The sequence below is a fragment of the Hippichthys cyanospilos genome, chromosome 9 (assembly GCF_059441005.1).
Source record: "Hippichthys cyanospilos isolate Australia breed blue-spotted pipefish chromosome 9, RoL_Hcya_1.0, whole genome shotgun sequence".
NCBI classification, from domain to species: Eukaryota; Metazoa; Chordata; class Actinopteri; order Syngnathiformes; family Syngnathidae; genus Hippichthys; species Hippichthys cyanospilos.
Window position 1 is genome coordinate 11,928,113 of NC_142377.1, and position 25,255 is coordinate 11,953,367.

At 40.0% G+C, this 25,255-nt stretch overlaps 1 protein-coding gene and 9 non-coding genes across 11 annotated transcripts in view; 1 reads left to right on the plus strand and 9 right to left on the minus strand.

Moving 5' to 3' along the window:
• The first annotated feature begins 2,439 nt into the window (after positions 1-2,439).
• LOC148418860 (sodium-coupled neutral amino acid transporter 3-like) overlaps positions 2,440-25,255 on the plus strand; it is a 30,862-nt gene continuing 8,046 nt past the window's right edge. Inside the window, exons 1-10 of one of the 2 annotated variants that reach the window (XM_088422970.1) lie at positions 2,440-2,727; positions 13,488-13,690; positions 14,235-14,267; positions 14,380-14,473; positions 14,546-14,661; positions 18,371-18,444; positions 18,978-19,070; positions 19,218-19,299; positions 24,071-24,153; positions 24,980-25,038. In XM_088422970.1, coding sequence (XP_088279096.1) covers positions 13,554-13,690; positions 14,235-14,267; positions 14,380-14,473; positions 14,546-14,661; positions 18,371-18,444; positions 18,978-19,070; positions 19,218-19,299; positions 24,071-24,153; positions 24,980-25,038 — 771 coding nt within the window. In that variant the 5' untranslated portion in view covers positions 2,440-2,727; positions 13,488-13,553. The remainder of the gene's footprint in view (positions 2,728-13,487; positions 13,691-14,234; positions 14,268-14,379; positions 14,474-14,545; positions 14,662-18,370; positions 18,445-18,977; positions 19,071-19,217; positions 19,300-24,070; positions 24,154-24,979; positions 25,039-25,255) is intronic. The other variant, XM_088422971.1, reaches the window with a different exon arrangement.
• Positions 17,152-17,223, minus strand: trnae-uuc (transfer RNA glutamic acid (anticodon UUC)). The gene has a single exon. It is a non-coding gene; the product is annotated as a tRNA-Glu (tRNA).
• trnae-uuc (transfer RNA glutamic acid (anticodon UUC)) lies at positions 19,425-19,496 on the minus strand. Its single transcript has one exon. It is a non-coding gene; the product is annotated as a tRNA-Glu (tRNA).
• On the minus strand, positions 19,777-19,848 carry trnae-uuc (transfer RNA glutamic acid (anticodon UUC)). Its single transcript has one exon. It is a non-coding gene; the product is annotated as a tRNA-Glu (tRNA).
• Positions 20,387-20,458, minus strand: trnae-uuc (transfer RNA glutamic acid (anticodon UUC)). The gene has a single exon. It is a non-coding gene; the product is annotated as a tRNA-Glu (tRNA).
• On the minus strand, positions 20,715-20,786 carry trnae-uuc (transfer RNA glutamic acid (anticodon UUC)). Its single transcript has one exon. It is a non-coding gene; the product is annotated as a tRNA-Glu (tRNA).
• On the minus strand, positions 21,028-21,099 carry trnae-uuc (transfer RNA glutamic acid (anticodon UUC)). The gene has a single exon. It is a non-coding gene; the product is annotated as a tRNA-Glu (tRNA).
• trnae-uuc (transfer RNA glutamic acid (anticodon UUC)) lies at positions 21,373-21,444 on the minus strand. The gene has a single exon. It is a non-coding gene; the product is annotated as a tRNA-Glu (tRNA).
• On the minus strand, positions 21,682-21,753 carry trnae-uuc (transfer RNA glutamic acid (anticodon UUC)). Its single transcript has one exon. It is a non-coding gene; the product is annotated as a tRNA-Glu (tRNA).
• On the minus strand, positions 22,004-22,075 carry trnae-uuc (transfer RNA glutamic acid (anticodon UUC)). Its single transcript has one exon. It is a non-coding gene; the product is annotated as a tRNA-Glu (tRNA).

The following is a 25,255-nucleotide window of genomic DNA, read 5'->3' on the forward strand; positions in this document are numbered from 1 at the left end:
TTTTGCAGATAAACCTCATTTTGTCATGTTTATTGTTTGTTGGTTGCTTTTAATTTGAATTTAGTCAATCTCAAAGACATTTATATATCTTTTCGGAGTCCAATCCTTCATTCCCAGGTATGTGTAGATAGATAGATAGATAGATAGATAGCTCTAGCTAGCTCTAGGGTTGGGTTTGAATTTCTTGATAAGCTCTCCTGCAACCCCTTGGAGGACGAGTGCTATTGAAAAGTGTTGGATGTTCTCGATTTGAGAAAACACCAGGAAGGTGACTCATGCTCCTACCTAAGGCGTATGTATAAACATGATTCACTGATTCATCGAGAGCGGTCTTTGCCGACTTGGGAAAATTACATAACGGCGGCATGGCGCTTTACTTGTTACCCTGGACCATGGCCACAACTAGCCTGTCCCTGCCAAATGATGAATATGCAAAGGCCACTTAGGTGACCTTAGGTGAGTATGATGATCAACAATTAAAAAAACAAACGAGTGTAGTGAACTGTGATGAGATCTTTTCTTCATGTTGAATTGATTGAAGATACCTCAAAACACATCAGACAGGCACTTTTACTTCTCCGACAGGCAAAGAGTGTAATTCCACTTTCTAAACCTGCCTTTGAAGCTTTTTAATCCACTTATGCTTAGTTTTGCACTTAGTTAACTGACCTCCCAGAAGTTACAAGTGCTCATTGTTTCCACTACAGTCGTTGCAGCCACATGTGCTTCTTGCTTTTGTTGCTTGCACCAACCACAAAAAAAGGAGTTTTAATTCACTATGATGACTCAAATGAGATTGTAGATGTATTTTGCACCCCTCACAACTAAAACTATGGCATTTAAAAAAAACAACTTCAAATTAATTTAGAGTTCAAGGAATACCCAAAATAAATTGGTCATGCTACCAACTTAGCAACTATGGCTAATGTCCTCTTGTTTAATGGCGGTAATGCTAGTGTTTTATTGCTATCACTGCAATTGGTTGAAGCTGTATGTGTTCTTTGATGCGTTTCCAAAAAATAAAACTTCTAATAAATTTAATTTATTGTTAACATAACACTCAGTGTAAATAAGTTATGCTACCAACGTAGCATTGTGGCTAATATCAGCTTGTTGATGGCGCTGATGCTAGTTTACTTTTGCTAGTGCTGCTATTTGGTTGAAACTGCATAAGTGGTCTCTGCAATGTTTTCATTTGATTTGACATTCCAAATAATAAAGTTACATAAATAATAGAGTTAAAGTAGCACTCATAATGAATAGGGCACGCTACCAACCTAGCAGCTACGGTTAACGTTGTCTTGTTGTTTCATTTTGAAAATAAAATTTCCAATAAATTGATAAAATGTCGTGTTAAAGCAACACTCGTTATAAATAAAGACATGCTACCAACTTAGCAGCTGTGGCTAATGTCAGTTTGTTTACAGCGCTAATGCTAGTTTAGTGCTGCTGGGCTGCTATTGAATTCTTATCCAATTTTGCTTTTTTACGTGCATGTAATTATGAATGATCATGTTTAAAAATGGTTAGTGAGGGGACATGAATCGGAGAAGTGAAGCTATGTTAAAATCTTTTTGGTAGGAGGTTTAACACTATCGAAGTACCTCATAGATGACCTCTGTGGCCAGGTGAATTGCCTGAAAAATAAATGCTTACGTAGTAACGAGACTCTGCTTTTGAATCTTGGATAATATTCACCATATTTGAATCGTGGATAATATTCACCAATCCAACGTTTTTCTTTTACGTAGTTGTTTTTTGTGGGAAAATGGCACTTAAAATCGCATGAAAGTCGAACATGCATTCGTGTGTGTGTGTGTGTGTGTGTGTGTGTGTGTGTGTGTGTGTGTGTGTGTGTGTGCAAGAGAAGCTGTCTTATGAATGAGGGGTATGCAGCAGGTGCGTGTCTTGGTGAGCAGAGAAAGGATTGTGGGAAAAAAATCAGACCCTTGGAGCAACGTGTGCAGATGACCTAGAAATTGAGTATAAACACACCCACACATAAGATTTGTGCGCATGACTTCCATCCGCCGTATACGTTGTTGAACGCGCATCAAATTATGACGTAAATACATTGCAATTGGACAGGTTTGTCCGGCAGGTCCACGTGAGTTATTTTTGGATGCTGTTAAAGGAGACGTCCGCGATTGTGAAAATTAAAAAAAAAAAAAAAAAAAGAGAGAGCGATTTATGTCTGACGTCTTCGCGCTCATTCACGGCCACGTCGCCACACCGCGCATGCGCGAGCAAACAGGCGCTAAATCCACCGAGATAAATTCCCAAACACATTTGATCATCACCGCCAACGAGCCTGTGATTTTTTTTTAATACCCCCTTTGACCTTTCCGCCTCCACAGCATTAATCAGACAATATGTTATTCGCCTAACGATTAGAAAAGGGAAAGAAAACTAGGGTGGGAGGGGAGCTGGGGGGAGAGGAGGGGCGGCGGAGGAGAGAGAGGGGGGCATCAACATTCCCAATAATCATTTGATTGGAGTCGCCGCCGTGCGTGCGATAGGCGGACCTAAACAAAAAAAGCGCTCTTCACATCCCACCTCGGAGTAGATTAGCGGCCACAATAGAGTCAGGGGGAAGCAAAAGCAAACCCATGACATTCACGCAGGGGCACGGCGGCGGACGCGGCTGAAGGCAGGCAGGACAACACGCGACTGACTCGTCCATCTCGTGCGGAGATATTCCAGAGTTGGACGACACTGACTTCTCCGGTAAGGCTTGCCGGTGACTTTTCGTGCTTAAAATGAATGTCGTGTTCAAACTGAAAACGTGCACGTGACATTGGAGAAATGTCATACATTTTAAAAGAATTTTCATCTGTTCCAATGTCTAGCATGGGGACAAACTTGGCCTGAAAGGATGACGCCATAATACTCCTAATATTGATTATATTTGTATTATTTTAAGGTTTCTAAGCCATAAGTCAAGGTTTTACATGGGGGGGAAATCTTGTCACGTTACCTAACAAAAATGGTCCAAGTATACAGTGGTGCCTTAAGATAGGCTACATGTGACGTGACTTACTTTTTCAAGACACGATTTATTTGCTTTGACTTGCGAGCAAAAAAAAAGTGTTAACTCTCACTTCACAAGAGTCAATTTGACAGATTCCATCCATCTATCATCTACTGTTTTATCCGGGGTCGGGTCGTGGGCACAGCAGCTTCATCAGATCGGCCACTTTGTCCAGCTCCTCCGCGAGCTCGTCCTTGGGGCCTCCTCCTTGTGGAACATGCCCAGAACATCTCACCAGGGAGGCGTCCAAGAGGCTTCCTAACCAGATGCTCAAGCCACCTCAGCTGTCTCCTCTCAACGTGGAGGAGCAACGGCTCTACTCCGAGCCCATGACCAAGCTTCTCATCTTATCTCCAAGGGAGAGCCTGGACATGCTGCGGAGAGAACTAATTTCAGCTGCTTGTATCTGGGATCTCATTCTTTCAGTCACAATTCACAGCTCGTGAGCATAGATGAGGGCAGGAATATCAACCGATCGATAAATCGAGAGCTTCGCCTTTCGGCTCAGCTGCTTCTTTACCAAAACATTACACAATCTGCATCACTGGAGACGCTGCACAGTTGCATCCTGCCCTCACTCGTGACCAAGACCCCCGGATACTTGAAATCCTCCACTAGGAGCAGGACCTTCTCCCCGACCTGGATAGGGCACTCCACACTTTGCTTAGTGAGGACCATGGTATCAGATTTGGAGGTGCTCATCTTCGTCAAAGAATCAGTTTAACAGAACAAAAAAAACAGTTGACTTAAACTGTTTAAAGAGGACATGAAAACTTTCCTTTGCAACGTGATCTATTTAGCCCCACTGATGATGACAGATGAAGATCACAGTTGCTTAGAGCTCAGGTGACCAACAGTCACGGCTCATTTTGTGAAGGTTACATGACCAAACCCAGAAAACAGTGCGCAGACTTTCACGTCTGCTGCCGTTGTTGCTGTCTGATAACTTAATCATCAATTTAAGTTCGTTTTTGCAAAAATACAAAAACGATATACAATATACCAGCGGTGTCAAACATGTGGCCCGCATGCTGGTCCTGGCCCGCAACTGGGTTTAATCCGACCCGTGAAATAATTTTGTAACACAAAGTATAAAAATGAGATAATTTTTTTCAATACATGAAAACATTGAAATGTTTTATGATTAATGGTGATGTTAATGTTTTATGATTAATAGCGATGCCGTGCTTATACTATTTTGCACAGTATTTAAAAAGAATATTAAATCTAAAGTTGTTGTTTTAAAGTTTTATAAATATATACCATGATTTTATTGGTCTGGCCCACTTGGGAATAGATTTTCCTCCATGCTGCCCGCAAGCTAAAATGAGTATACCACCCCTGCAGTACACCGTTTTTGCTAAAAACTGATGGACGTATGGACTAAAACTATTTACTGTATATTTGCTTTTTCTACAAGGTCATAGAATATAACCAAATCATTTCCAGCACTGTTGTGGGTGGCCAGGGGCACCTGCAGTAGACAAAGTCCTCCACTCTGTATGGTGAGTCAAATGAAGGGCTCAAGGGCAGCAGGTGGCTGCTGCAGGTGGCGTGCTGAGCCAGAGTGTACGTCTGGCCCACCTTCAGGAATGCATATTTTCCAACAGCGAGTTTGCAATGAGAGCGCACTGTACTGCTGTACTTTTGATCCAGTAGGTGATTACAGAATTAAGGTCTTTCAAGCGGAATGATCTGCGACAGTATGTATAAATAACACCGCCTGGCTCCTTTAAACATCACAATTTTCTATTGATTTGATATCAAACTCACAACCGTTAGCTGGAAGACAATCACTCTACCACATGACCTATTCTCCACTAAATGGCTCAATTCACTCAGTTTTAATCCATTCCGTGGGGCATAGTATTTTGGTAGCTAAGAGAAGAAATTGTTGTAGATAAAAGAATATGAGGTGGATTTTGGAGAACCCGTTGGCTCCATCTATTGGATACTTGTACGGTTCACTGACAGACTCATAACACTTGACTTTTTAGCCACAGAGTTAGGGTGTTCCTCGTCTCTCGCCGAAAGACATTCTTTTCTGTGTGAAAGGCAATTGTGGATAAAAATAAACCACGTCTTCTTCTGCAGGATCACTGTGTAAAAAATGCTTTTACAATTTCACATTTTCTTACTTCTCTTAATTCTTTTTATTGCACACCTTATCATTGATTGTAAAAATGCTTTTTTGAATGCCACAGATTGAGTTTATCAACAAATTCCATGATATGTATTCAATATATACAAGGTGATGGCATCGATTTATTTGTATTAAAAGAAAGACACCTGTGTTACTTGGATTCAACTGCTGTGAATGGTTAGAGTATACAAAGGTTAAATGTTAAAAATAATCAACAAACATATATGATCTGGTCAAATTGTCTGGTCAATTCTCTATTCTTTTGCTCAAAAGCATTATATAATAATAATTGTTACTTAAGCAATTTAATCAAGTAGTAAATCCAATGGAACTGAAGGCGTTTTTTTCTTTTAGTGCAGAAATGTGTTTTTTTTTTTTTTTTGGAATCTTTAAAATCTTAACAAATTGTAATCTCAGATGTTTCTCTCTGCATGACCAAAAGTACTAGGACACCTAGCATTAGAGCTGCAGGCGAAGATGTCTTGTAGAACTCCTTATTGACTGAAAGTTCAACCTCAATGCTTCGCCAATATCCAGAACGGGACTATTGATAGTTTGCTACCTAACTAACGAATACAAGGCAATAGTGTGCATGACCGTGATTAAAAACGCATTACGGGTGGTGTCCAGCAATGAACAAAGTGACTCCTCATCAGTCTTTGAGACTTCCATGTGACAATCAGCAGTATAACACTGTGCATGCCGTGTTTCCAGCTGGACAAATCCATTTGCGCCCACCATGCGCCCTTTCTTTTGCTCGCATCCCGTGCGATGACGAGAGAGGCAGAAGAAGGACAAGTGGCAGATGCCAACAGAGGGTGGCACTTTGTTTTGGGGCACATGACTGAACGAGGAGAGCCCTGCTATTATACAACAGTTGGCAGGTTTCGGCTTTCTTGTTGTTCTGATGAATATATGGGCATACGCTTTCCTCTGTGGTTGTGTCACTGCTTTCCTTTGTATTCGCTCGCTGAACATGCTGCCTTTGTCTCCGCAGCGCAAACCTAACCACTGTCGGATGACGTTCTGCAGAAAACAAAGTCTTTCTGTTATTTGGTGGCTCTTGCAAGAAGTAGAAGAGATGTATTGCTAGGGCAGTGTTTTCCAACTTTTATCGATGGATGGATTGATTGATTCACAAAACGTATACACACTAAAAAAAATATATATCATTTAATTACTCGGTTTGAAATCTGGTTATCCTATTCACCACATTTATGCTTCATTTATGTTGCGCTATAGACAGGTTTTTTTTTTTAAAGCAAAATGTCACTTTAGATTGTGTGTAGTGCCACTCAGGTCAATGCTTTGTAAAATTTCTTTGCATTGCTTAACTAATTATCCCTTGTAAAAATTTGAATTTTTTTGTTTCGAATGACATGTCTGCACAATGAGTTTAACAACAAATGTAATATGTATTTAAGGATTCTTGATCATGTATGGATTTCTATGTTAAAAAAATTATACAATTACTTGTATACAATTGCTGTAAATGGTTACACGACATAAAGTTAAAGTAATCTGCAGTAATCTGCTGTAATCTTTTTTAGCCAGTTTATGAAGGGCCATAATTTTACGATGTAATTTGCCGGGTCCTAGTCTTTTTAGTGAATGTACTTGTGGTGCTAAGAAGGAAAGATATACTGTATTAGGTTTATCAAGAAAAACGTTTTTGGTTTTGCTGGTTGTATTAAAGTAAGCTTATAAAAGCTGAGGAAACCTATTTGTCTGGACAACATACAGACTGCCTTACCTGCCAGCATGGGGCTGCGATGTGACATGCCATCATTTAATGGTGAATCAGGCTACCATTCACCTTCCATTCAATGTGTGTCATTTTCTTGGTCATAGTCTGTCGAATTTTAGTTGTTTCGCAGTTTGCGAAAATCAGTAGTGATTCTGGAAAACTGTAGGTGGAATTGAAGAACTACTGGATTGAAGGACCTTTCATCAGTTCTGTCATTTACTCTTTTTTCTGCTTTGCACTGCTTCAAATAATTGTAGGTAACATCCTTTCATAAAGGTTGGCCAAACGTAACCTTTGACATTAAAGACTGTATCAAGCCGCTTGTTCTCACAACGGTCGCCGGCTAGCTGGTGCCTGTCAACTACTGATTTCAGCCAGGAGTCGGGGGACACCCTGAACTGGGTGCCAGCCAATCGCAGGGCACACCGGGCCGAACAACCATTCACACACCCAATCACACCTAAGGACAATTTAGTGTGTCCAATATACCTGCCATGCATGTTTTTGGGATGTGGGAGGAATCCTAAGTGCCTGGAGAGAACCCACGTGGGCTCAGGGAAAACATGCAAACCCCACACCGGATGGCCGGAGCCAGCTGGAATTGAACTCGGGTCCCTTAGAGAAGTGGAGGACAGCGCCCTTGGTTTGAACCTCCGGCCCGTGGTCCTGCAAGATTAGTGAGCTTTGAAGCAACCTTTGAGCTGAACCTTCACAGGATGTGAGCAATCATTATCATCAACACAATGGTACCCACCTCACAATGGCCTTATTCTGATGAGTTCCTATGGAAGAGGCTATGGCTATGAAAAAGAGGTCATTTTGTTGACTTTTACCCTTAAATTTTTACATACATATCAACAATCAGGCACAAGCAAAAATCAATGATTTCTATTTTGAATACCATTTATCATCACCCTGCAGATCAAGGTGTATCTTATTACGTATATTAATGTGCATCATCACCCCGGAGTAAAGAATTACAAAAACAGACAGATGGTCTGACACCATCACAGTGTTTACTACTTTTATTTTCAGGCAGCTGCTGTGTTCATTGGCACATGGAGCAGCGCTTAAAAGCGGCTATTGTGACATGTCATGGGGTTAGAGGGAGTTTATTCACTCTTCTGTAGCTATTTTTATAAAGCAAGGATGTATAGAACATCCTGAGAGGTTTCATCCTAATATCCCTTGAGATGCTTCCCTATGCAATCATCTAGACATCATCCCAGGTCTCTGGTTTAACCCAGTATTTTCGCAATAAAATATTCCCTGATAGATCTATTAGTACCACCCATCAGTAAAATGATGACGATTTTTAATCTCTTAATCTGCTGAAAATCTCTTTCTGATCATAGGCAGGAGGGGAGGGTGAGGAATTTACATTAGTTGTACCATTCAAAAATCTAAAATTAGTAATATTTGCCAGCTGCATTTCCGCCATTCCTTCACTTCACAAATCACTGACTGCCAGCAGTGTGTTTCACTTTGAAAATTGCAGCAGGGATCCAATGAAGCTCTCGTAACAAACAAGAGCCTGTTAAAACGTCATCCAGTTGGATGCGCTTGTGACTTGCAGTGAGTACCAAGTTACACATTCATCATTCTCGCCGGGAAATAACAAATACGCACAGGCGTATGAATGACGGAGGATGAGTCATTCTGTTCAGGTATCACTTTAGAAATAACAATCAACAAAACTGCTCCGGAATTGACGTCTCTCAGGACAAAGGCTTGCGTCAAAGCAGGCACAATCCAACTTGTGAGGGCCCAAATAAACATAGCCCTCAAAAGACTCATTTACTACTCCCACAAAGACCACCATGGTGTGTCATTTACTCACACTTCGATAGCAGCAATGATAAAAAGGTTAATCAGATACTGTATGTGTGAAAGAATTATTACTCATTTCAAGTTTTTAGGGACATTTTTAGAGTTGTATTCAACGTCTCCTTAAGACTCAATCCGACGGCTTACAAAGATTTATCCTCATCTTGTCTGTCTATCTGTGGTCTGCAGAGCTCTGTGACGCATTAGGAAAAGAAAAACACCAGAGAGGAAGAATGAGTAAGGCAGAGGGAAGCTTTTGTTTTTGTGAGGGAATTAATTTTGTTGGCAACAAGTTTCTGCAGATGTGCACATATTTTGGACGGTCAAATAATTTGCTGCATGAGAGATTTGCATGCTAGTCATGTACATACAGTATAATTGCTTAAAATGAATTTTCTCATATTTAATATACGTTTAAAAGATTAGGGGTTATATGTTCATATGAAGCCTTCAGATATGAGTGACCCAACTTAAGAGGTTTTTGAGAAATGCTGCATCATTAAAGCGTTTTGCTTTACATGTACAATTTTTACAGGTAATAATCTTATTTCTAGTGCGTCAAGTCAGGCGGGGGGAGGTGGAAAGTTTCCTGTACCTGTAACTTGAGATGACTTGTGGCTTTTCTGATATTGGTTGGTCAAATAAATAATAGAATATTTCCACATACCCCTTGCAATGTGCTCAAGGACTAGTAATTGCTATTTGGTACTTTGAATTAGCTTTTCTCTAGAAGTCTGAGATCTTCTACTGTGTGAATGGTCATTAAACATATCTCCAGTCAACTGTGTGTGCAAGTACAGTACTTGCTCTCTTTTGCTTTTTGGTGTAGCTGTACTTGCTTTCTTATGCTTTTCTGTGTAGCTATTGATCATTGAATGTAAGCATGAATGCAGACACGCCGGCAGAAAGCATACCTTGCTATAATCTGACTTCATTTCTCTTGATTTGCCGACATGAGAGCAAGAAGTAGTTCCAGTTCCGGTATCACGTGAACATGAAAGTAAACAGTTTATACATACCTTTTTAAATGGGTTTATGTATAAATCGCTGTGTGAATGACATACGCGTGACTCAAACATTTGGCTTGTTGGACTAAAACACAAACGGGATGTTGACCCCCATAAAATTGGGACAAAACAACGGTGACAGCGAAATCCGGACACAAGACTCAAAATGGAGACTGTCCCGATTAAAAAAGGGTTGTCTGGGAACGCTAGCTTCAAGGCACCACTTTGTTCACAAATAATGGGCTTTTCTCAAACACAGACATTGTGTCTTCATTTTGCAAAATAAACCATGGGTGAAAGATATAGAGTTGCTTCATTAGGTAGCTTTGATTATCTTTGCTATAGCCATGTTCCATCAAGTCTTACAGTTTGGTTCAGTGCACTACACCCTGATGTGCTGTTCAGTATTTCCTCCATAGGTATCCAGGCAGGATGCTGATAGCTGCTTGAGCTCCCCAAATTAAGTAGCATGACATCATAAGACCAGGACAGACATCAGTGATTTCAACTAAAAGGACAAAGATGACATAATTTTGTGTAGTGTGTGACCAAACATCTTGAAATTCCCTCCAACAGAGTTTTTAACAAGATGCTGTTATCCCTCTAGTGTTGTCAATTAAGCCTGAGGTCTAGGAAATAAAACAGCGCTTTATTGTTTTGACCAGTGAGTCCAACTACTAATGTGCTGTGAGAGATCCTCAATTTCACTTAGTTTGTCAGAAATGTATGGTTTCTCAACCACAACCATTGTAATGTTATTCATCTATCCATGCCAGTGGTGTATAGCAAAAGCCAGTACATATCATAAGTGTGCTTCAATTTCGGAGCAGAAGATGCAAAATTAACACAAATTAAGTATTTGCTAGTGCAACTCATTTAGATACATACTGTAGATATACCTCATCAGCCTAAAAATTATTAGCTATTTAACTATAGACAAATTTTTAACCTTTTACCTTTAAACTTTTAAAAATGTCTAAATAAGTTTGTTCTTCCTTTAATTACAAATTTATTTTTATGTTTTTTTCTGTGTCCAGACATTCATTCAATATATTTTTTTCATATTTTCTTAAGCATTAAGGCTCTGAAAATGGCTAGTACTGAATGAGTTAAGTATAATACATAATATGAGTCCTGAACTATTTGATCTAATTATGATGCATTTTGGAGCGATTATAAAAGAACACAATAACAGAACGTACTGCCACAAAACAATTAAAAGTTCTTTGCCACCCCAACCCCCCTAACACACTCACGTACACGCACAAACACAGACACACATGGAAAACGTCTCACCTTTTCAAATGGAGCATTTTACTTGAAATATCTTGAAATTGTGGCAATTTTGTCTACTTCAAATTTGTAGTTTCTACCATGTGATTGTAGAACTGCTCCAATAGAGCGATCCATAGTGTACTATAGTACACTATACTATAGTAAGTACCGATACCTGAAGACAGGTCTCGGCCCAATACTGATATTGCTATTCACTGATCTCTAAATGTTTCTATATCTCAATAGTTCGTACAGTAATTATAACATTTGATTTGCTTTGTTGATTAAATTCTGCTGCATGTGACACTACTTACTTGATGTCATTCATTCCAGCTGCGCTGGAATGTGTTTGTGGGTAAGTGATAGGATTGCAAACCCTCCTGTTGCCTTAGGTTGGTATCGAACACAATGATCGCAGGAGCGATGACTCCCACCAATCAGCTGCGCTGTTTGTAGCCACACTGCTGGAGGCCATTGAGGTGGCACTCTTCTAGCCAGACAGCCCATCGTCCATTGTCCTCAAATGGCTTCCCCTTACTCTTCTTGAGATTTGTAGACCTCGTGAGTGGCAGCACGGTTCTGTGCTGTGATTTGTCGAATGTGAGGGGCCATCGCTGCCGTCAGCAATTCTGCTACAGCTGCACACGAATAAAGGACCGTGGCATTTGCTGAATCCAAGGTGGCATCTTTTCAATTAGAGCGTTTTTTTTTTTTTTTTTTTTTTTGTCATCCTCACAAGTGGCCCAGCAAACTACAGCCAAGGGGGCCCCGGCAGTATAATGATGCCCTGGCACAATAGTACCACTGTTACCCAACCTGTTCCCAGGAAACGGCACAACATGCACCATTGTGCACTGTGCTTTGCTGCCCATCCACGTTGCCCGGGTTTAGCCAAAGACACGGAGAGTCCTGGCCGTGCAGTGAAACTCACGGCAACACGGTTGGTAAGACAGCTTCACAGGATTGATAGATGAAGTTTAGGTGTATTCACCTCTCACTGTGCTTGATGTGCTAATATTACAAAAAGCTACATTAGAGGAAAGGCTGTGGAGCGGAAGAACCCTGGGGGGGATAGCAAAGACAGCTGAGCGGTTGCCAGGAATGGTCCTACAGAAAACCCATGCATTGTTGCTATATTGAACGCTCCTCAATAAACAGGGGGACCAAGGGAGAAGTGTCAAGCAAAACGAAAAAAACAAGACAGCCGAAACCGGTTGGTAGCTGGTCCAAGCTGGTTCCCCCTCTTTATATCTGTGAGCGGCGTTTGTGTGTGTGTGGCTCTCAGCGTGCTCTCCCTTCTAGCCTTCACGGGTGCTTATGCAGCGCACCAAAAGGGATCATTCAGTACCAACTAGCTGGGGGGGCATTTGGTCAGCCAGGAGAAACATGCCACAGGCACCTTTCTGAGCCAGCCGCTCATCTAAGACAACGCCGCATGACTCCGAGGAAATAGCCAAGTGTGTCACACTGAAATTCAAGTCCCTCCTTCCGCTGGGGCTTGACCTGTCAGTTGATATGTCAATTATGAGTGGGATTTGTCAGAGCATCTACTCAATGCAGGACCTGGGCCAATGCTGCCTTTTTTGAGAATGGATAAACCTTCATTACTGAGAGAGAAAAAAAAAAATTAAAAATTTAATTTGAGCGTGCTCCAGTTGAAGAATTAATTATTACTCCAAAAATAGCTGGGTCAAAAATAACTCAGATCTGGGCCAAAAAAAGGCTCAATATTTCTATCAATATGACCCAAATTGTTCAGTTTGATACAAAACACCCCATTTTTTAGATTGTTCCAGTATATTGGACTTGTGTGCAACACAAGCCAGAAAATTGGGTCAAATTGACTCAAATATTGAGTCGGTCCTTTTTCAACCCATAATTGAATTATAGTCTGGAGTGATGAGTGCCCCGATTCAATAATGATATTGGATATTGGTCTGATATCAGCCAGAAAAAACAGTATCAGGTCATTTCGCTCTTCTTGGCACTCACATACGAGAAGTCCGTTCTAGACTCTGCTCCTGATCTTTTATCCAGTAGCATCTGGATCTAGCATTCAGGGCCCTCCTGACTAAAAAAAAACAAAAAACTCCACACTCCTTTCCTTTATTTTGAAATGATTCTATTCAAGTCCAGTAAATTCATATCCTTTTTCTAGAGCCCGTGAGGCAAACGTGCGAACCACTGCTCCACCAAGCTGCCCAGCACATTCACATGTTTGAACTTACTTCATGCCACCCAAATGTTTGGGATAAATGGGCTTTTTTCCCCTTAGAAGCAGCAGTACTATTCTTGGGTCATTTTGACCTGGGTTTTACTCATTTCTATTTAAAAAAAAAAAATCAATTTCAAATGAATATTTATTTTTTATAAGTCAAGCAGAAGACTGGAAGTGAAAAACATTTTGTTTTTACTTGATAAAATGTGTTCCCAACATTCATGTTTTCCCTTCCTCAGATCCTCGCTTGAAAGTAAGAAGCTTATTCTCCTTGCACTACAAGTGAAGCCAACAGCAGAGAAGACATGAGTGAGGATAAGCCCGCGGAGGGTGCGGAGACGGCCCCTGCTGAGATGAATGCCATTCCTAATGGGAAAGGTCACGATGCGGTCGATGAGACGACTGCGTCGTCCAAAACCTCACCTGTGAATGATGGGCCAACGTGAGTGTCTCAGAACTGCATACTGAGATTAACAACGCTAGTTGGAATACTTGCACTGCAGAATCTGTAACACCCATGACAATGTGATTAATTTTCAAACAATATTTGCATGAATACAAAATAAAAACTGTTTGCTCGTCATTCACTTCGACCAAGATAATGGGGCATCGCTGGTTAGTTGGCTAATGATGTCATCATCCTTACGGCCTTGTTACTACAGTCCTATAACTGCAGGGTTTATGGCACAATTCTTCCAAAAGTGGTTGTGATGCAACCACTCGGTGATAGTGGCGTTAAGCAAAAAACTGACTTCCTTATTACACACCGATTGGAAAAACAGTTAGCGCTGCATCATTGGCTGAGCTAAAAGCCTAATTATCTTGTCCCTGTTGTCTGGCAGTCATTTTCCAGAATGTAATAGCTGTCCCTCCTTCAGTCCTAGACAGTCCTGTCATCGGACATTGTTGTTATTGTATTATGACTCAGTATCATTTTCTAATTGTGCACTCGTTGGGTGATGGATGGCCTCTCGACATGCTTGTAGGGAAACGCTACCCAGCAGCACCCAGAATGATAGGTATGTGTCTGTTGAGGATTTCAATGGAGTGATACTAACCCAGAAACCGTTTTTCTTATTTAATATCTCTTGGCTTGCATATTTGCCGTTAAGATTTTTTTCTTTATTGAAGTTCTAACAGACCTGAGAATACAGACGCCAACCAGCCAGAAGGACAGGAGTGCTCATTGGGTGCAGACAACAGCAAAACAACGCAATTTACTGATGTAAGGCCATATAACTCAAAATCCCATTTATGCTCGGAGGTAATATAACATTCATTTCTGTTCTGATTATAGTTTGAGGGAAAAACATCATTTGGAATGTCCGTCTTCAACTTGGGCAACGCCATCATGGGAAGTGGAATCCTTGGACTGGCATACGCAATGGCCAACACAGGAGTCGTTCTCTTTTTGTGAGTTGTTTGTTATTTATATGTATGTATATGTATTTATGTATTTCATTACATTGTATCCACGATACTGGTCCTGGACCCCTGATTTGTTTTCTTTTTTTCCCATAGAAAATAATGGAAACCAATTTCATTTGTTCTAGAACCAAACTAACTAGCATTTCTATCATCCTGCCCTTCATAGCACACCTCCTCATTATCAACTATTTCATTTTTGTTTTTATTTTTACCCATGACCAATTGATGCCACCTGACTCATTTTATTAATGCTAAGTGTTTTTCTCAAGACATCCTACACCATAAATAATCCTTAATTTGATTTTTAATAGCCCACCATTAAGCAGGCAAATGATGTAGGGCTAAGTCATTACATTTACACCGACTCATGATGACAAATAAAATGGCATTCTAGAGAACCAGTACTCTTTAAAGGCCAATACAAGCCTGGTTTCAGCTATCCCCAATTTTGATTGCATTTTAAACATTTGTTTCTTGCCCAAACAGACACATTTTTTCAGTTGAATCCCTACTCTCTACACTGTTTTTCATATGTGATGGGGCTTAGCATCTCTAAGCCTCTACAGCATCACTGCCAGAGAAATATTGTCACCAGCTCCCAGGTACAAAAAAGCACCCCCTTTACTTTGAAAGAGATCATAATTCGAGTTATGAAATTGCCCTTCAGTGAGCCTTTTCTTTTCCCATTAGGATCGTGAAATGAATGTAATAACTGCATATTAAGACATCAACATTACTTTAGGAAGGATGTGATTCATCAAAGATGGCACTTCAAGGCACAGTAGCTCTCTAGAGTTTTTTTTTTTTTTTTTGGTTTTACAGCTACAGTTGAAGCATCTCAAAATAAGCTCATTAAATACATCTTTTTTTCTGGCATTTTCCTGGCAATTACCTTCTGTCTATTTTTTACACCTCCACTGGGAGGTGTAATATTGTAAGGTGCTCAGTACTTTTCAGATGACATTATACTGTAATGTTATCTATCTATCTATCTATCTATCTATCTATCTATCTATCTATCTATCTATCTATCTATCTATCTATCTATCTATCTATCTATCTATCTATCTATCTATCTATCTATCTATCTATCTATCTATCTATCTATCCATCCATCCATCCATCCATCCATCCATCCATCCATCCATCCATCCATCTATCTATCTATCTATCCATCCATCCATCCATCCATCCATCCATCCATCCATCCATCCATCCATCCATCTTATAATGATGCCATCATTTATAAGCAATATCATTGGAAGGAGCATTTTATTTTTAGTCTTATCAAATTTGTCTCCTTTAATTGTTATGTTATCTATTTTTAGGTATTTTCCTACGGGGTTTGCACTTGTGTTAAAAGACACATATTTTGAGCTGGGTTTTGTCGTCTCAGGTTTTCACAAAGCCAACTGGACAAACCTGGTGTGTTTCTTTAATTCTTGGCACATGGTGCACAGAGTAGACTTTTACTCTGTTGGCATGGACTCTCTTACTGGGCAGCGCCCCATTCACTTGTGCCCTACCATTGACTGGAGGTCAGTCCAGGGAGTATTATGACTTTTGCCTTTAGTCAACTGGGAAAGGCTCCAGCATCCAGCATTGAACAAGAAATTAATCGATAGAGAACGATGCATCAAAGGGATTTGTACTAAAATTTATGCTCTCAGTTTCTACAGCTAACAATACTTTACAGGTTAAAAAAAATAGTTTTGATGAGGTACTTTTATTTGTTGTAAAAACAATATTTTATCATTTGTCTAATTGACGAAATTGGCATTTCTTTTCCCCTTGCGTCCTAATGATTCAACTAAACAAGCAAACACAATGTTGGCTGTAGCTGAGGTTTCAACATGTCCATGGCTGAGGGCATGCTTAAAATGCAGTGTTGTGAAAAGCTGTGTGCAGACCAACAGTGACCCGAGTGTGTCACTTTGTTTGATTGTCAGCAAATCTGTCCTCCCACTGTCACTCGACTGGCTATATTCTCCACCTCAAGGCGGCCTGGCATTCTTCCGCATTGACCCACGCTGGTATAACAAGCTGTTAATTGTCTGCCGAGCATCACTGAGCGTTTGCTCACATTTTGTTTTAGAAATTGATTAAAAACCCATAATTCCCTGGGAAAATGGAACATATATGGAGCTGAAAGACAGACTATTTCAGGCAAGATGAAAGATCGTGATCATGTGCTACTTTAAGCCAGACCAGAATTCACGCTTACACACATAGGTCACTGAGCAGAATTCATGTCACTGGGTACTCTCTGAGTGACTGAATGTGTCTTGTGATTGACAGGCAAACATTGTTAGTGAGCTCTTCTAGCTGAGTAAAGTCAGAAACCACTGCCAATGAGTAATCATGAATTTATGTTGTTTCCTAATGGGGCTTTTTCATGAAGTCAATCATCAGTATTTATAATCCATCCATTTTCTAGAGCTGCTTAAATTATTTCAAAACTGTAATATGGAAATGTTCCCATACCGGGAGTTGAACCCGGGCCACCTGGGTGAAAACCAGGGATCCTAACCGCTAGACCATATGGGATACTGTCATTAAGTCTTGCAATAGATGCCTGCTGTTTTTAAATACAGCATACAGCTGCATCAGCAGCTAGGATTGCAAGAGTGAGTACAGGATATGCTTCCTGGAAATAGTGAGACACAGAAGAACGAAATATTGAATTCCTAATTAAAAAAAAAAAGAAAAAAAGAAGTAAGAAGCCTCGACTATTATCAACTGATGAAACAACAACAATACTTTGTCATTTTGCAATTCTCTTTTGACATTAGTCAGAAATCACATGCCTCATTATGGCATGCCGATGCATTATTTTATAGTAAGCACTCTGTGGTAGTAACCCTTTTGCTAGTCATATCCTTCTGCGACTCAGCCTGTCGTGTCTATTTTGTCTCAGCAAGACAGCAAAATGAATTGCCTCCCACCCAAATATGAGACATCGTTGAAAGGTCCAGGATATCCTCTACTGAGCACACTAGGACTCGGACACACTAGGAGGCTAGCTTGAATGAGCCAAACATAAAGAACAGAAGCAAATGTCCAGTGGACACAAATGAAAAGGCTGGATCTCAGGAGGAATATATAAATTACTAATTAGTGAGCTTACTCATTTCAAGTATGAAGCTTTACCTGTAGGGAAAAAAATGGCTGTGTAACAACTCATCAGTGGCGCAAACACCCTTTTTATACTCATTAGGTTGCACTTTGACTATGACTTGCATGAAAATGCGGATCCAAGGGGAGGCTCATTTTGAAAATCGCTTCAATATAGAGTGAATGCATACTATAAATTCAAGTTCAAGTAAGTGAATATAACATGATTGCTGGTAGAAAGAAGAGGGCGGAGGCAAGAGATTATTGTTGACACTGGATTTCGCCCCAATCTGTCAATTCCAACATTGCATCGTTTCTTTTGAAAGAGTCCATCTGCTGTGTGGTTGCTTAGTGTGGCCGAGGGCAGAGGGCAGCCAACTTGATCAGCTGCAGCAACAATCCAAGATAAAGGCGAGCCACAGGGACTCACCAGAGTGTTTCTATACCACAGCTGTGTAAATAGCATAGTGTACATGCTCAAGTGCAGTTCATGGTAAAGAAATGGCGGAATGACTCAAACTTCTTTTAAGTTTCAAAGGATTTCAAAGAATTGAATGCTGGCTTTGCTGGTCTTTTTCAGGGTTCTCCTAACATTTGTGGCCGCCCTTTCATCATATTCCATTCATTTACTGCTCAAGTCTTCTGGTATTGTAGGTATGTAATATTTTCAGCATCAAAGCAGGACCGCGTATTGCACATATTCACTCCTGTTTGTATTGGTCAAATATCAGAGTGTACAGCGAAGTGCACTTTCAATCAATGTAGTAATTAAGAATAAGAAGACAACTGTGTAATTGCATATGTGCCGCTCACATTTGCTGACACCCACATCACTCACCAGGCCAGGCCAGGCTATATACCCTTTAAAGCCACGCACACTCAAAGTCACAGATACTACTAGCAAACATGAGAATTGTGACTCAGAGTGGAAAAACGATAACATCTTCACCTTCTATGTGCCTTTTATTGTGTCTAACAATGCATGCAAATTTCATCCAAGAAATCCATACTGTACTTGATTCAAAATATACCTGATAGCTATGGCCCTAAATACAAATTTATAGCAATAACGTAAACATGTAGCATTACACTACTGCAATATTTAGCTATCCATCTGTTTTATAAATCGCTCCCATGGGTATTGCACTGGATTAAATGACTAAAAAAATGTTTCTTCATGCTTTAAGGTATCCGTGCTTATGAGCAGCTTGGTTTCAGGGCTTTCGGCACCCCGGGAAAGATGGCTGCAGGGATTGCCATCACACTGCAAAACATTGGAGGTGCGCATGCATGCTTTAAATGCTGCCTCTCACATACACGTCGCCTGATTTTAGTGACTGTTTTAGAACATTAAATGCAGATTTTGTGTGCTGTTCTACGTAATCCTTTTCATCTGAAATCTAACTGTGTGTTTCGCTCTTTCACAGCAATGTCCAGTTATCTGTACATAGTCAAGTATGAGTTTCCTCTGGTTATTCAGGCCTTCCTGAAGGTGGATAAGCCAGCGGGGTGAGTAATCAGCAATTACATAAAATTATTGCCATTTTGTAATAGCCGACAGCAACTTGAATACATCAAGTGGGAAGCAATATATTTCTCATTTTTCATTTGCACATGCCCTTTTTCTGAAAACCTTCCCATACCGGGAGTTGAACCCGGGGCACCTGGGTGAAAACCAGGGATCCTAACCGCTAGACCATATGGGACACATATGCGTAAAAGTGAGCTTGTAACACAAGATCTCGCAAGATTAAAATAAGCTTTGTCCATGCGCAGCACGAGATTTGTTGTTCACTCTGCTAAACATGGTGAGAATGCCACACAACGCTTAAAAAATAACTTACCCCATCAAAATATTCTGTGTACAAAAACAAATGGAAAAACTTGTATTTAGAAGTTGTTTCCAGAAATATGTCCCAACATCCTTGACAACTTCTTCGACAGCTGATAGAAACAGTACATAAAACTATACATGGAAGCTAAACATTCCCATACCGGGAGTTGAACCCGGGCCACCTGGGTGAAAACCAGGGATCCTAACCGCTAGACCATATGGGATATATAGGCGAAGAAGAGCGCTTGTAATGTGAGATCTTGCAATATTAAAACACGATTTGTCCATGCTCTGCACAAGACCTGTTATTCAGCAGAATTCAAACACTCTGCTAAACGTGGTGAGAATGCCAGCCAAGGCTTCAAAAAGCAACCCTTCCTCAATCAAATAATGTGTGTAAATAAATGTTTTGAAAGCCTTTTATTGTGAAGTTGTTTACAGTATTATGTGACTGTACTCTTGACAACTCTTTCTATAGGTGATAGATACATCATTCTATACGTGGAAGGAAAACATTCCCATACCGGGAGTTGAACCCGGGCCAATTGGTTGAAAATGAAGGATCCGAACACAAGACATAGGGATGAAAGAGAACTTATAAAAGGAGATGCCAACGCTTACAAAAAACCTTAACCGAAAAATTAATGTGCATACACATATGCAGTGAAAGCCTTGTATTTTAAAGTTGTTTCCAGAAGTAGGTCGCAACAATTTTGATAGCTCTTCCTATAGCTACATCAATCTATACATGGAAGGAAAATATTCCCATACCGGGAGTTGAACCCGGGCCACCTGGGTGAAAACCAGGGATCCTAACCGCTAGACCATATGGGATACATAGGGATGATAGCGAGCTTGTAACATGAGATCTCGCAAGATTAAAACAAGATTTGGTCGTGTGCAGCATGAGATTTGTTATTCAGCAGAATGCAAGCACTCTGCTAAACGTGGTGAGAATGCCATGCAATGCTTAAAAAAAACTTACCCCATCAAAAACCTTGCATTGGGAAGTTCTTTTCAGAACTATGTCATTCTTGACAACTCCATGTACAGCAGACAGATAGATTAATCTATAAAAGGAAGGAAAGCATTCCCATACCGGGAGTTGAACCCAGGCCACCTGGGTGAAAACCAGGGATCCTGACCGCTAGACCATATGGGATACATAGCAATGAGAGAGAGCTTAGGATGTGAGATCTTGTAATATTAAAACTCAATTTTTCCATGCCCGCTAAGTCTTAAAAAAAAAAAAAAACCTTACCCAGTCAAATAATGTGTGTACACAAATGCAATGAAAGCCTTTTATTGTGAAGTTGTTTCCAGTATTATTTCACAATATTTTTGAAACCTCTGAATATAATTATAGCTGATAGATACATCCATCTACACGCGGAAGGAAAATATTCCCATACCGGGAGTTGAACCCGGGCCACCTGGGTGAAAACCAGGGATCCTAACCGCTAGACCATATGGGATACATAGGGATGCATCAGAGCTTGTAAAACGAGATCTCACAATTTGAAAACACAATTTTTTTTTCACTAGCAGCATGAAATCTGTTATTTAGCAGAATGCAACCACTCTGCTAAATGTGGTGAGAATGCCATGCAACGCTTAAATAAAACTTCAAAATAATGCATGTACAAAAACCTTGCATTTAGAAGTTTTTTCCAGAAGTATGTCCCTACATTCTTGACAACTCCATGTACAGCAGAGAGATACATTAATCTATACATAGAAGGAAAGCATTCCCATACCGGGAGTTGGACCCGGGCCACCTGGGTGAAAACCAGGGATCCTAACCGCTAGACCATATGGGACACATAGTGTTCAGCGAGATCTTAGGATGTGAGATCTTGTAATATTAAAACTCAATTTTTCCATGCCCGCTAAGTCTTAAAAAAAAAAAGAAAAACCTTAACCAGTCAATTAATGTGTGTACACAAATGCAATGAAAGCCTTTTATTGTGAAGTTGTTTCCAGTATTATTTCATTATATTTTTGAAAACCCTGTCTATAGCTGATAGATACATCCATTGACACGCGGAAGTAAAACATTCCCATACCGGGAGTTGAACCCGGGCCACCTGGGTGAAAACCAGGGATCCTAACCGCTAGACCATATGGGACACATAGGAATGCAACAGAGCTTGTAAAAAGAGATCTAACAATTTGAAAACACAATTTTTGAAATCTGTTATTTAGCAGAATGCAAACGCTCTGTTAAATATGGTGAGAATGCCAGCCAACGCTTTAAAAAAAATCGCACCCAAAGAAATTATGTGCATATAAAAATGCTTTGAAAGCCTTCTATTATAAAGTTCTGTCCAGAATTATGTCAGAATATTTTTGACAACTCCTTCTATAGCTGATATAAATTTCCCATACCGGGAGTTGAACCCGGGCCACCTGGGTGAAAACCAGGGATCCTAACCGCTAGACCATATGGGATGCTGAGGGATGAAAGAGATCTTGCATCAAGAGGTCTCGCAAGATTAAAGCAAGATTTGTCCATGCGTTGCATGATATGTTATGCAAATGCAAATGTATAAATGATAAGTAAATGATAAGTGATAAGTAAGTAGATGATAAGTAAATATTCTTATTTTAAGATGAATTTCAAATAATATGTGTTTTGTAATGATTGTTTTTGATGTTCATGGTTTACCTATTAAAACAGGCAAATATTTTAGGAGGATGTCAATTAATTGTTTTTGCTATTGATGGCATTTGCCTTATTTAATTTATTCATATGTTCCGTAAATGACATCCAATGTAAACAAAGTCTCAATCACGCTGGGAGCATTTTGGATAACAACAGCATACATGTTAAAATCCACAATGCTAGAAAATACCTAATGGCACCAGCGGAGTGACTTCTTGTGTCATATCATGCGTTGGGTTCACATTCTCACTATCATGCCAGTAGAACATGCGGCGCAGCTGGCGTGTAAACAGCTGTGATAGTAACCCCGGAGGCGGAGAGCAGCGCAGCCAAACCGGGAAAGTCTCACACAAAAACATGGCGACACTCCAAGAGGGCAAATGTAAACCACGGGAAATCTCTGGTCAAGTGCAGGTGGCCGCGGGGACAGATAACAGTCGCTTCCTTGAAAGTTGGAGTGTGATCTTACCCCCTCACTTTTCACTCTTACCCCACTTAAAGGAGATGTAAAGTGCTTCTCAGTCACTGCCATCGTAGTGGTTTAATTGATCGTTCAGAATTAGCGAAAGTGATTGCATGCCCAAAAATTTTGATCGCGCTTTGTAACCTGAATTCAAATATGGCTGGACAGTTCCAGTGGCTTGAGTCTAGTCAACCTCGAGCATGATTATATGCACAGCTGGTAAACTACTGGCCATGCCAGTCTTTCTTTATTGACAGATGTGTTTTTCTTTGGGCATCGTGCCTTTATACATGACTAAAGTGTTGTGTGTCTGTGGCAATCAGGGAAAGATTGTGTCCACTGGACCAGATGGCCAGAGGGCAGGATGACGATGGGATAGATGAGCCGCTACATTTTTTTTTATTGTGCGCGCGCGTGCAAGTGCTAGACAGCTACAAAGAGGGAGCGTGTATCTCTGCCATTTTCCCACTCAATAGAAGAGAAGAAGTGAATCACCCTAACTAAAAATAGCTCCTTGTTTTGGCACATCGAGTCACAGTCATGCTCTGCAAAACGTCTCCCCTTGAGTTAAAATCTGATTTGGTAGTGTGAAATATAATAATTCTTTGGCCATAATATTAGATGAACAAAAATCACCCAGGAACCAAATTTTCTTTAAACCTGTGAAGAAATCAGTCAGTTAATAGCTGGCAAATGCTTGGGAGAATTACATCGATCAATGCATTCAATCGTTAGTTCTTACCGATTAAATCAGATGACTGTGACCCTTCCAACATTGGCCTAAAATAGTCGTCCTGATAGCAAATATATGTGGATTGTTTTGTTTAACTTTTGACATTTATGTACTCTATTTACAGTTGTCCACAAGTAACACTGATATCATTATTTATTACTGATAAATCTATATTATAAAATTGCATCCTTAAATGTATCATGAAATTTGCTGATTGGCCTGCGATTGGTTGGCTACCAATATAGGGTGTTTCCCACCTACTTTCCAAAGATGACTGGGATAGGCACCGGCTTGCCAGCGACCCGAGTGAGGATAGACAAATGGATGGAAATTTGCTGATACGTAGTTATTTTTTTCACCCAAAACAAAGAAAATATAAATCTTTACAAGCAGTAATTAGACGAGCAATAACTTCTTTTCACAAAACAAAATAATATATCTTGTGAGACTAAGAGGCTATAGAAAATAGATGGGGGATGGATTTATGGATGGATGGATGGATGGACGAGTACCCCTGTTATTCGTGGGGAATATCTGCCATGAATAGGCTTTTAACCAGACTTATGTTTTCCCGCCTCTCTGCAGTGAATGGTACTTGAACGGCAACTACCTTGTGATCATTGTATCCATCGCTGTGATTTTGCCTCTGGCACTTATGAAGCAGCTTGGTGAGTCTCCAAATTGCAAATCCATTGTTAAGTAACCCATAAACTTACTAGCATAACATGGTGAGATGTATAATAGGAAGGAGGCTGTCATGTGAGGAGATAAATTAGAATCCGGGAGCAGACAGGACAAGGAAGAAGTAGAGGTTTTTTTTTTATACACAACTGAAGAAGAAAAAGATAGACCTGGATAACTAAACATGAAAGGAAACAGGGAAGATATAAAGAGAAACTACCACTTAAATAATGGTCAGAGGTGAATCCTATAAATAGAATAAAGCAAACTCAGGGGCCATAGCAACTACAAATCAGTCCCAGCAGGAAATAGAGAACCCTAACAAAGATGATTAATACATCAAATACATGACCATAACAACTGCATAATAACCAATATGACTGCATAAATATTGGGGTTGTACTGTACTATGGCACATTCAGTAATCACACTTACATGTGATTATTTAAACATTTGTGTCAGCAACCTATCACAAAAAAAAAGACTAGCGTGGGGCAATACATCGAATTAACTTGATTAATTTGCCATTTAAAAAAAAATCAAAGATTTGAAAATCAGCTAAGTCATGAAATTGAGATTTTTGGCAGAATTGCCGGATGAGTGAATTAGGCACTAATTGTGGCAGTTAAAGAGGTAGTTCATTTACTCAGCCATTTTTAACTGGAAACGTTAATATTTTGTCTATAATTAACTCTTAGTACCAGCCATTTTAGACACAGTTTTTAAAATGTCCATTTCTTTATTAAAAAACGGGACATTATTTCAAGTTCACTGTGCAAAACCATAAGAAATCTAAATTGAAATTTGTTTCAGGCTATTTGGGATACACCAGTGGCTTCTCCTTGAGCTGCATGGTATTCTTCCTCATTGCGGTAAGCCTAATCTGCCATTTGGTGTCTTAAAGGGACACTGTGTAAGATTTTTTCATTACGAACAGCAGGAGGTGCTGCACTTACCATTGTCTGTAGCTATAACAGACATGGCAGCCTTTGGAGGAGTGCCACCCCCCATGTAATATCATTTCATGATAACTAGACCAACATAATGTTGGTGGTTAAGAACACATTTATTTGCAAGTTTTTGAATTGT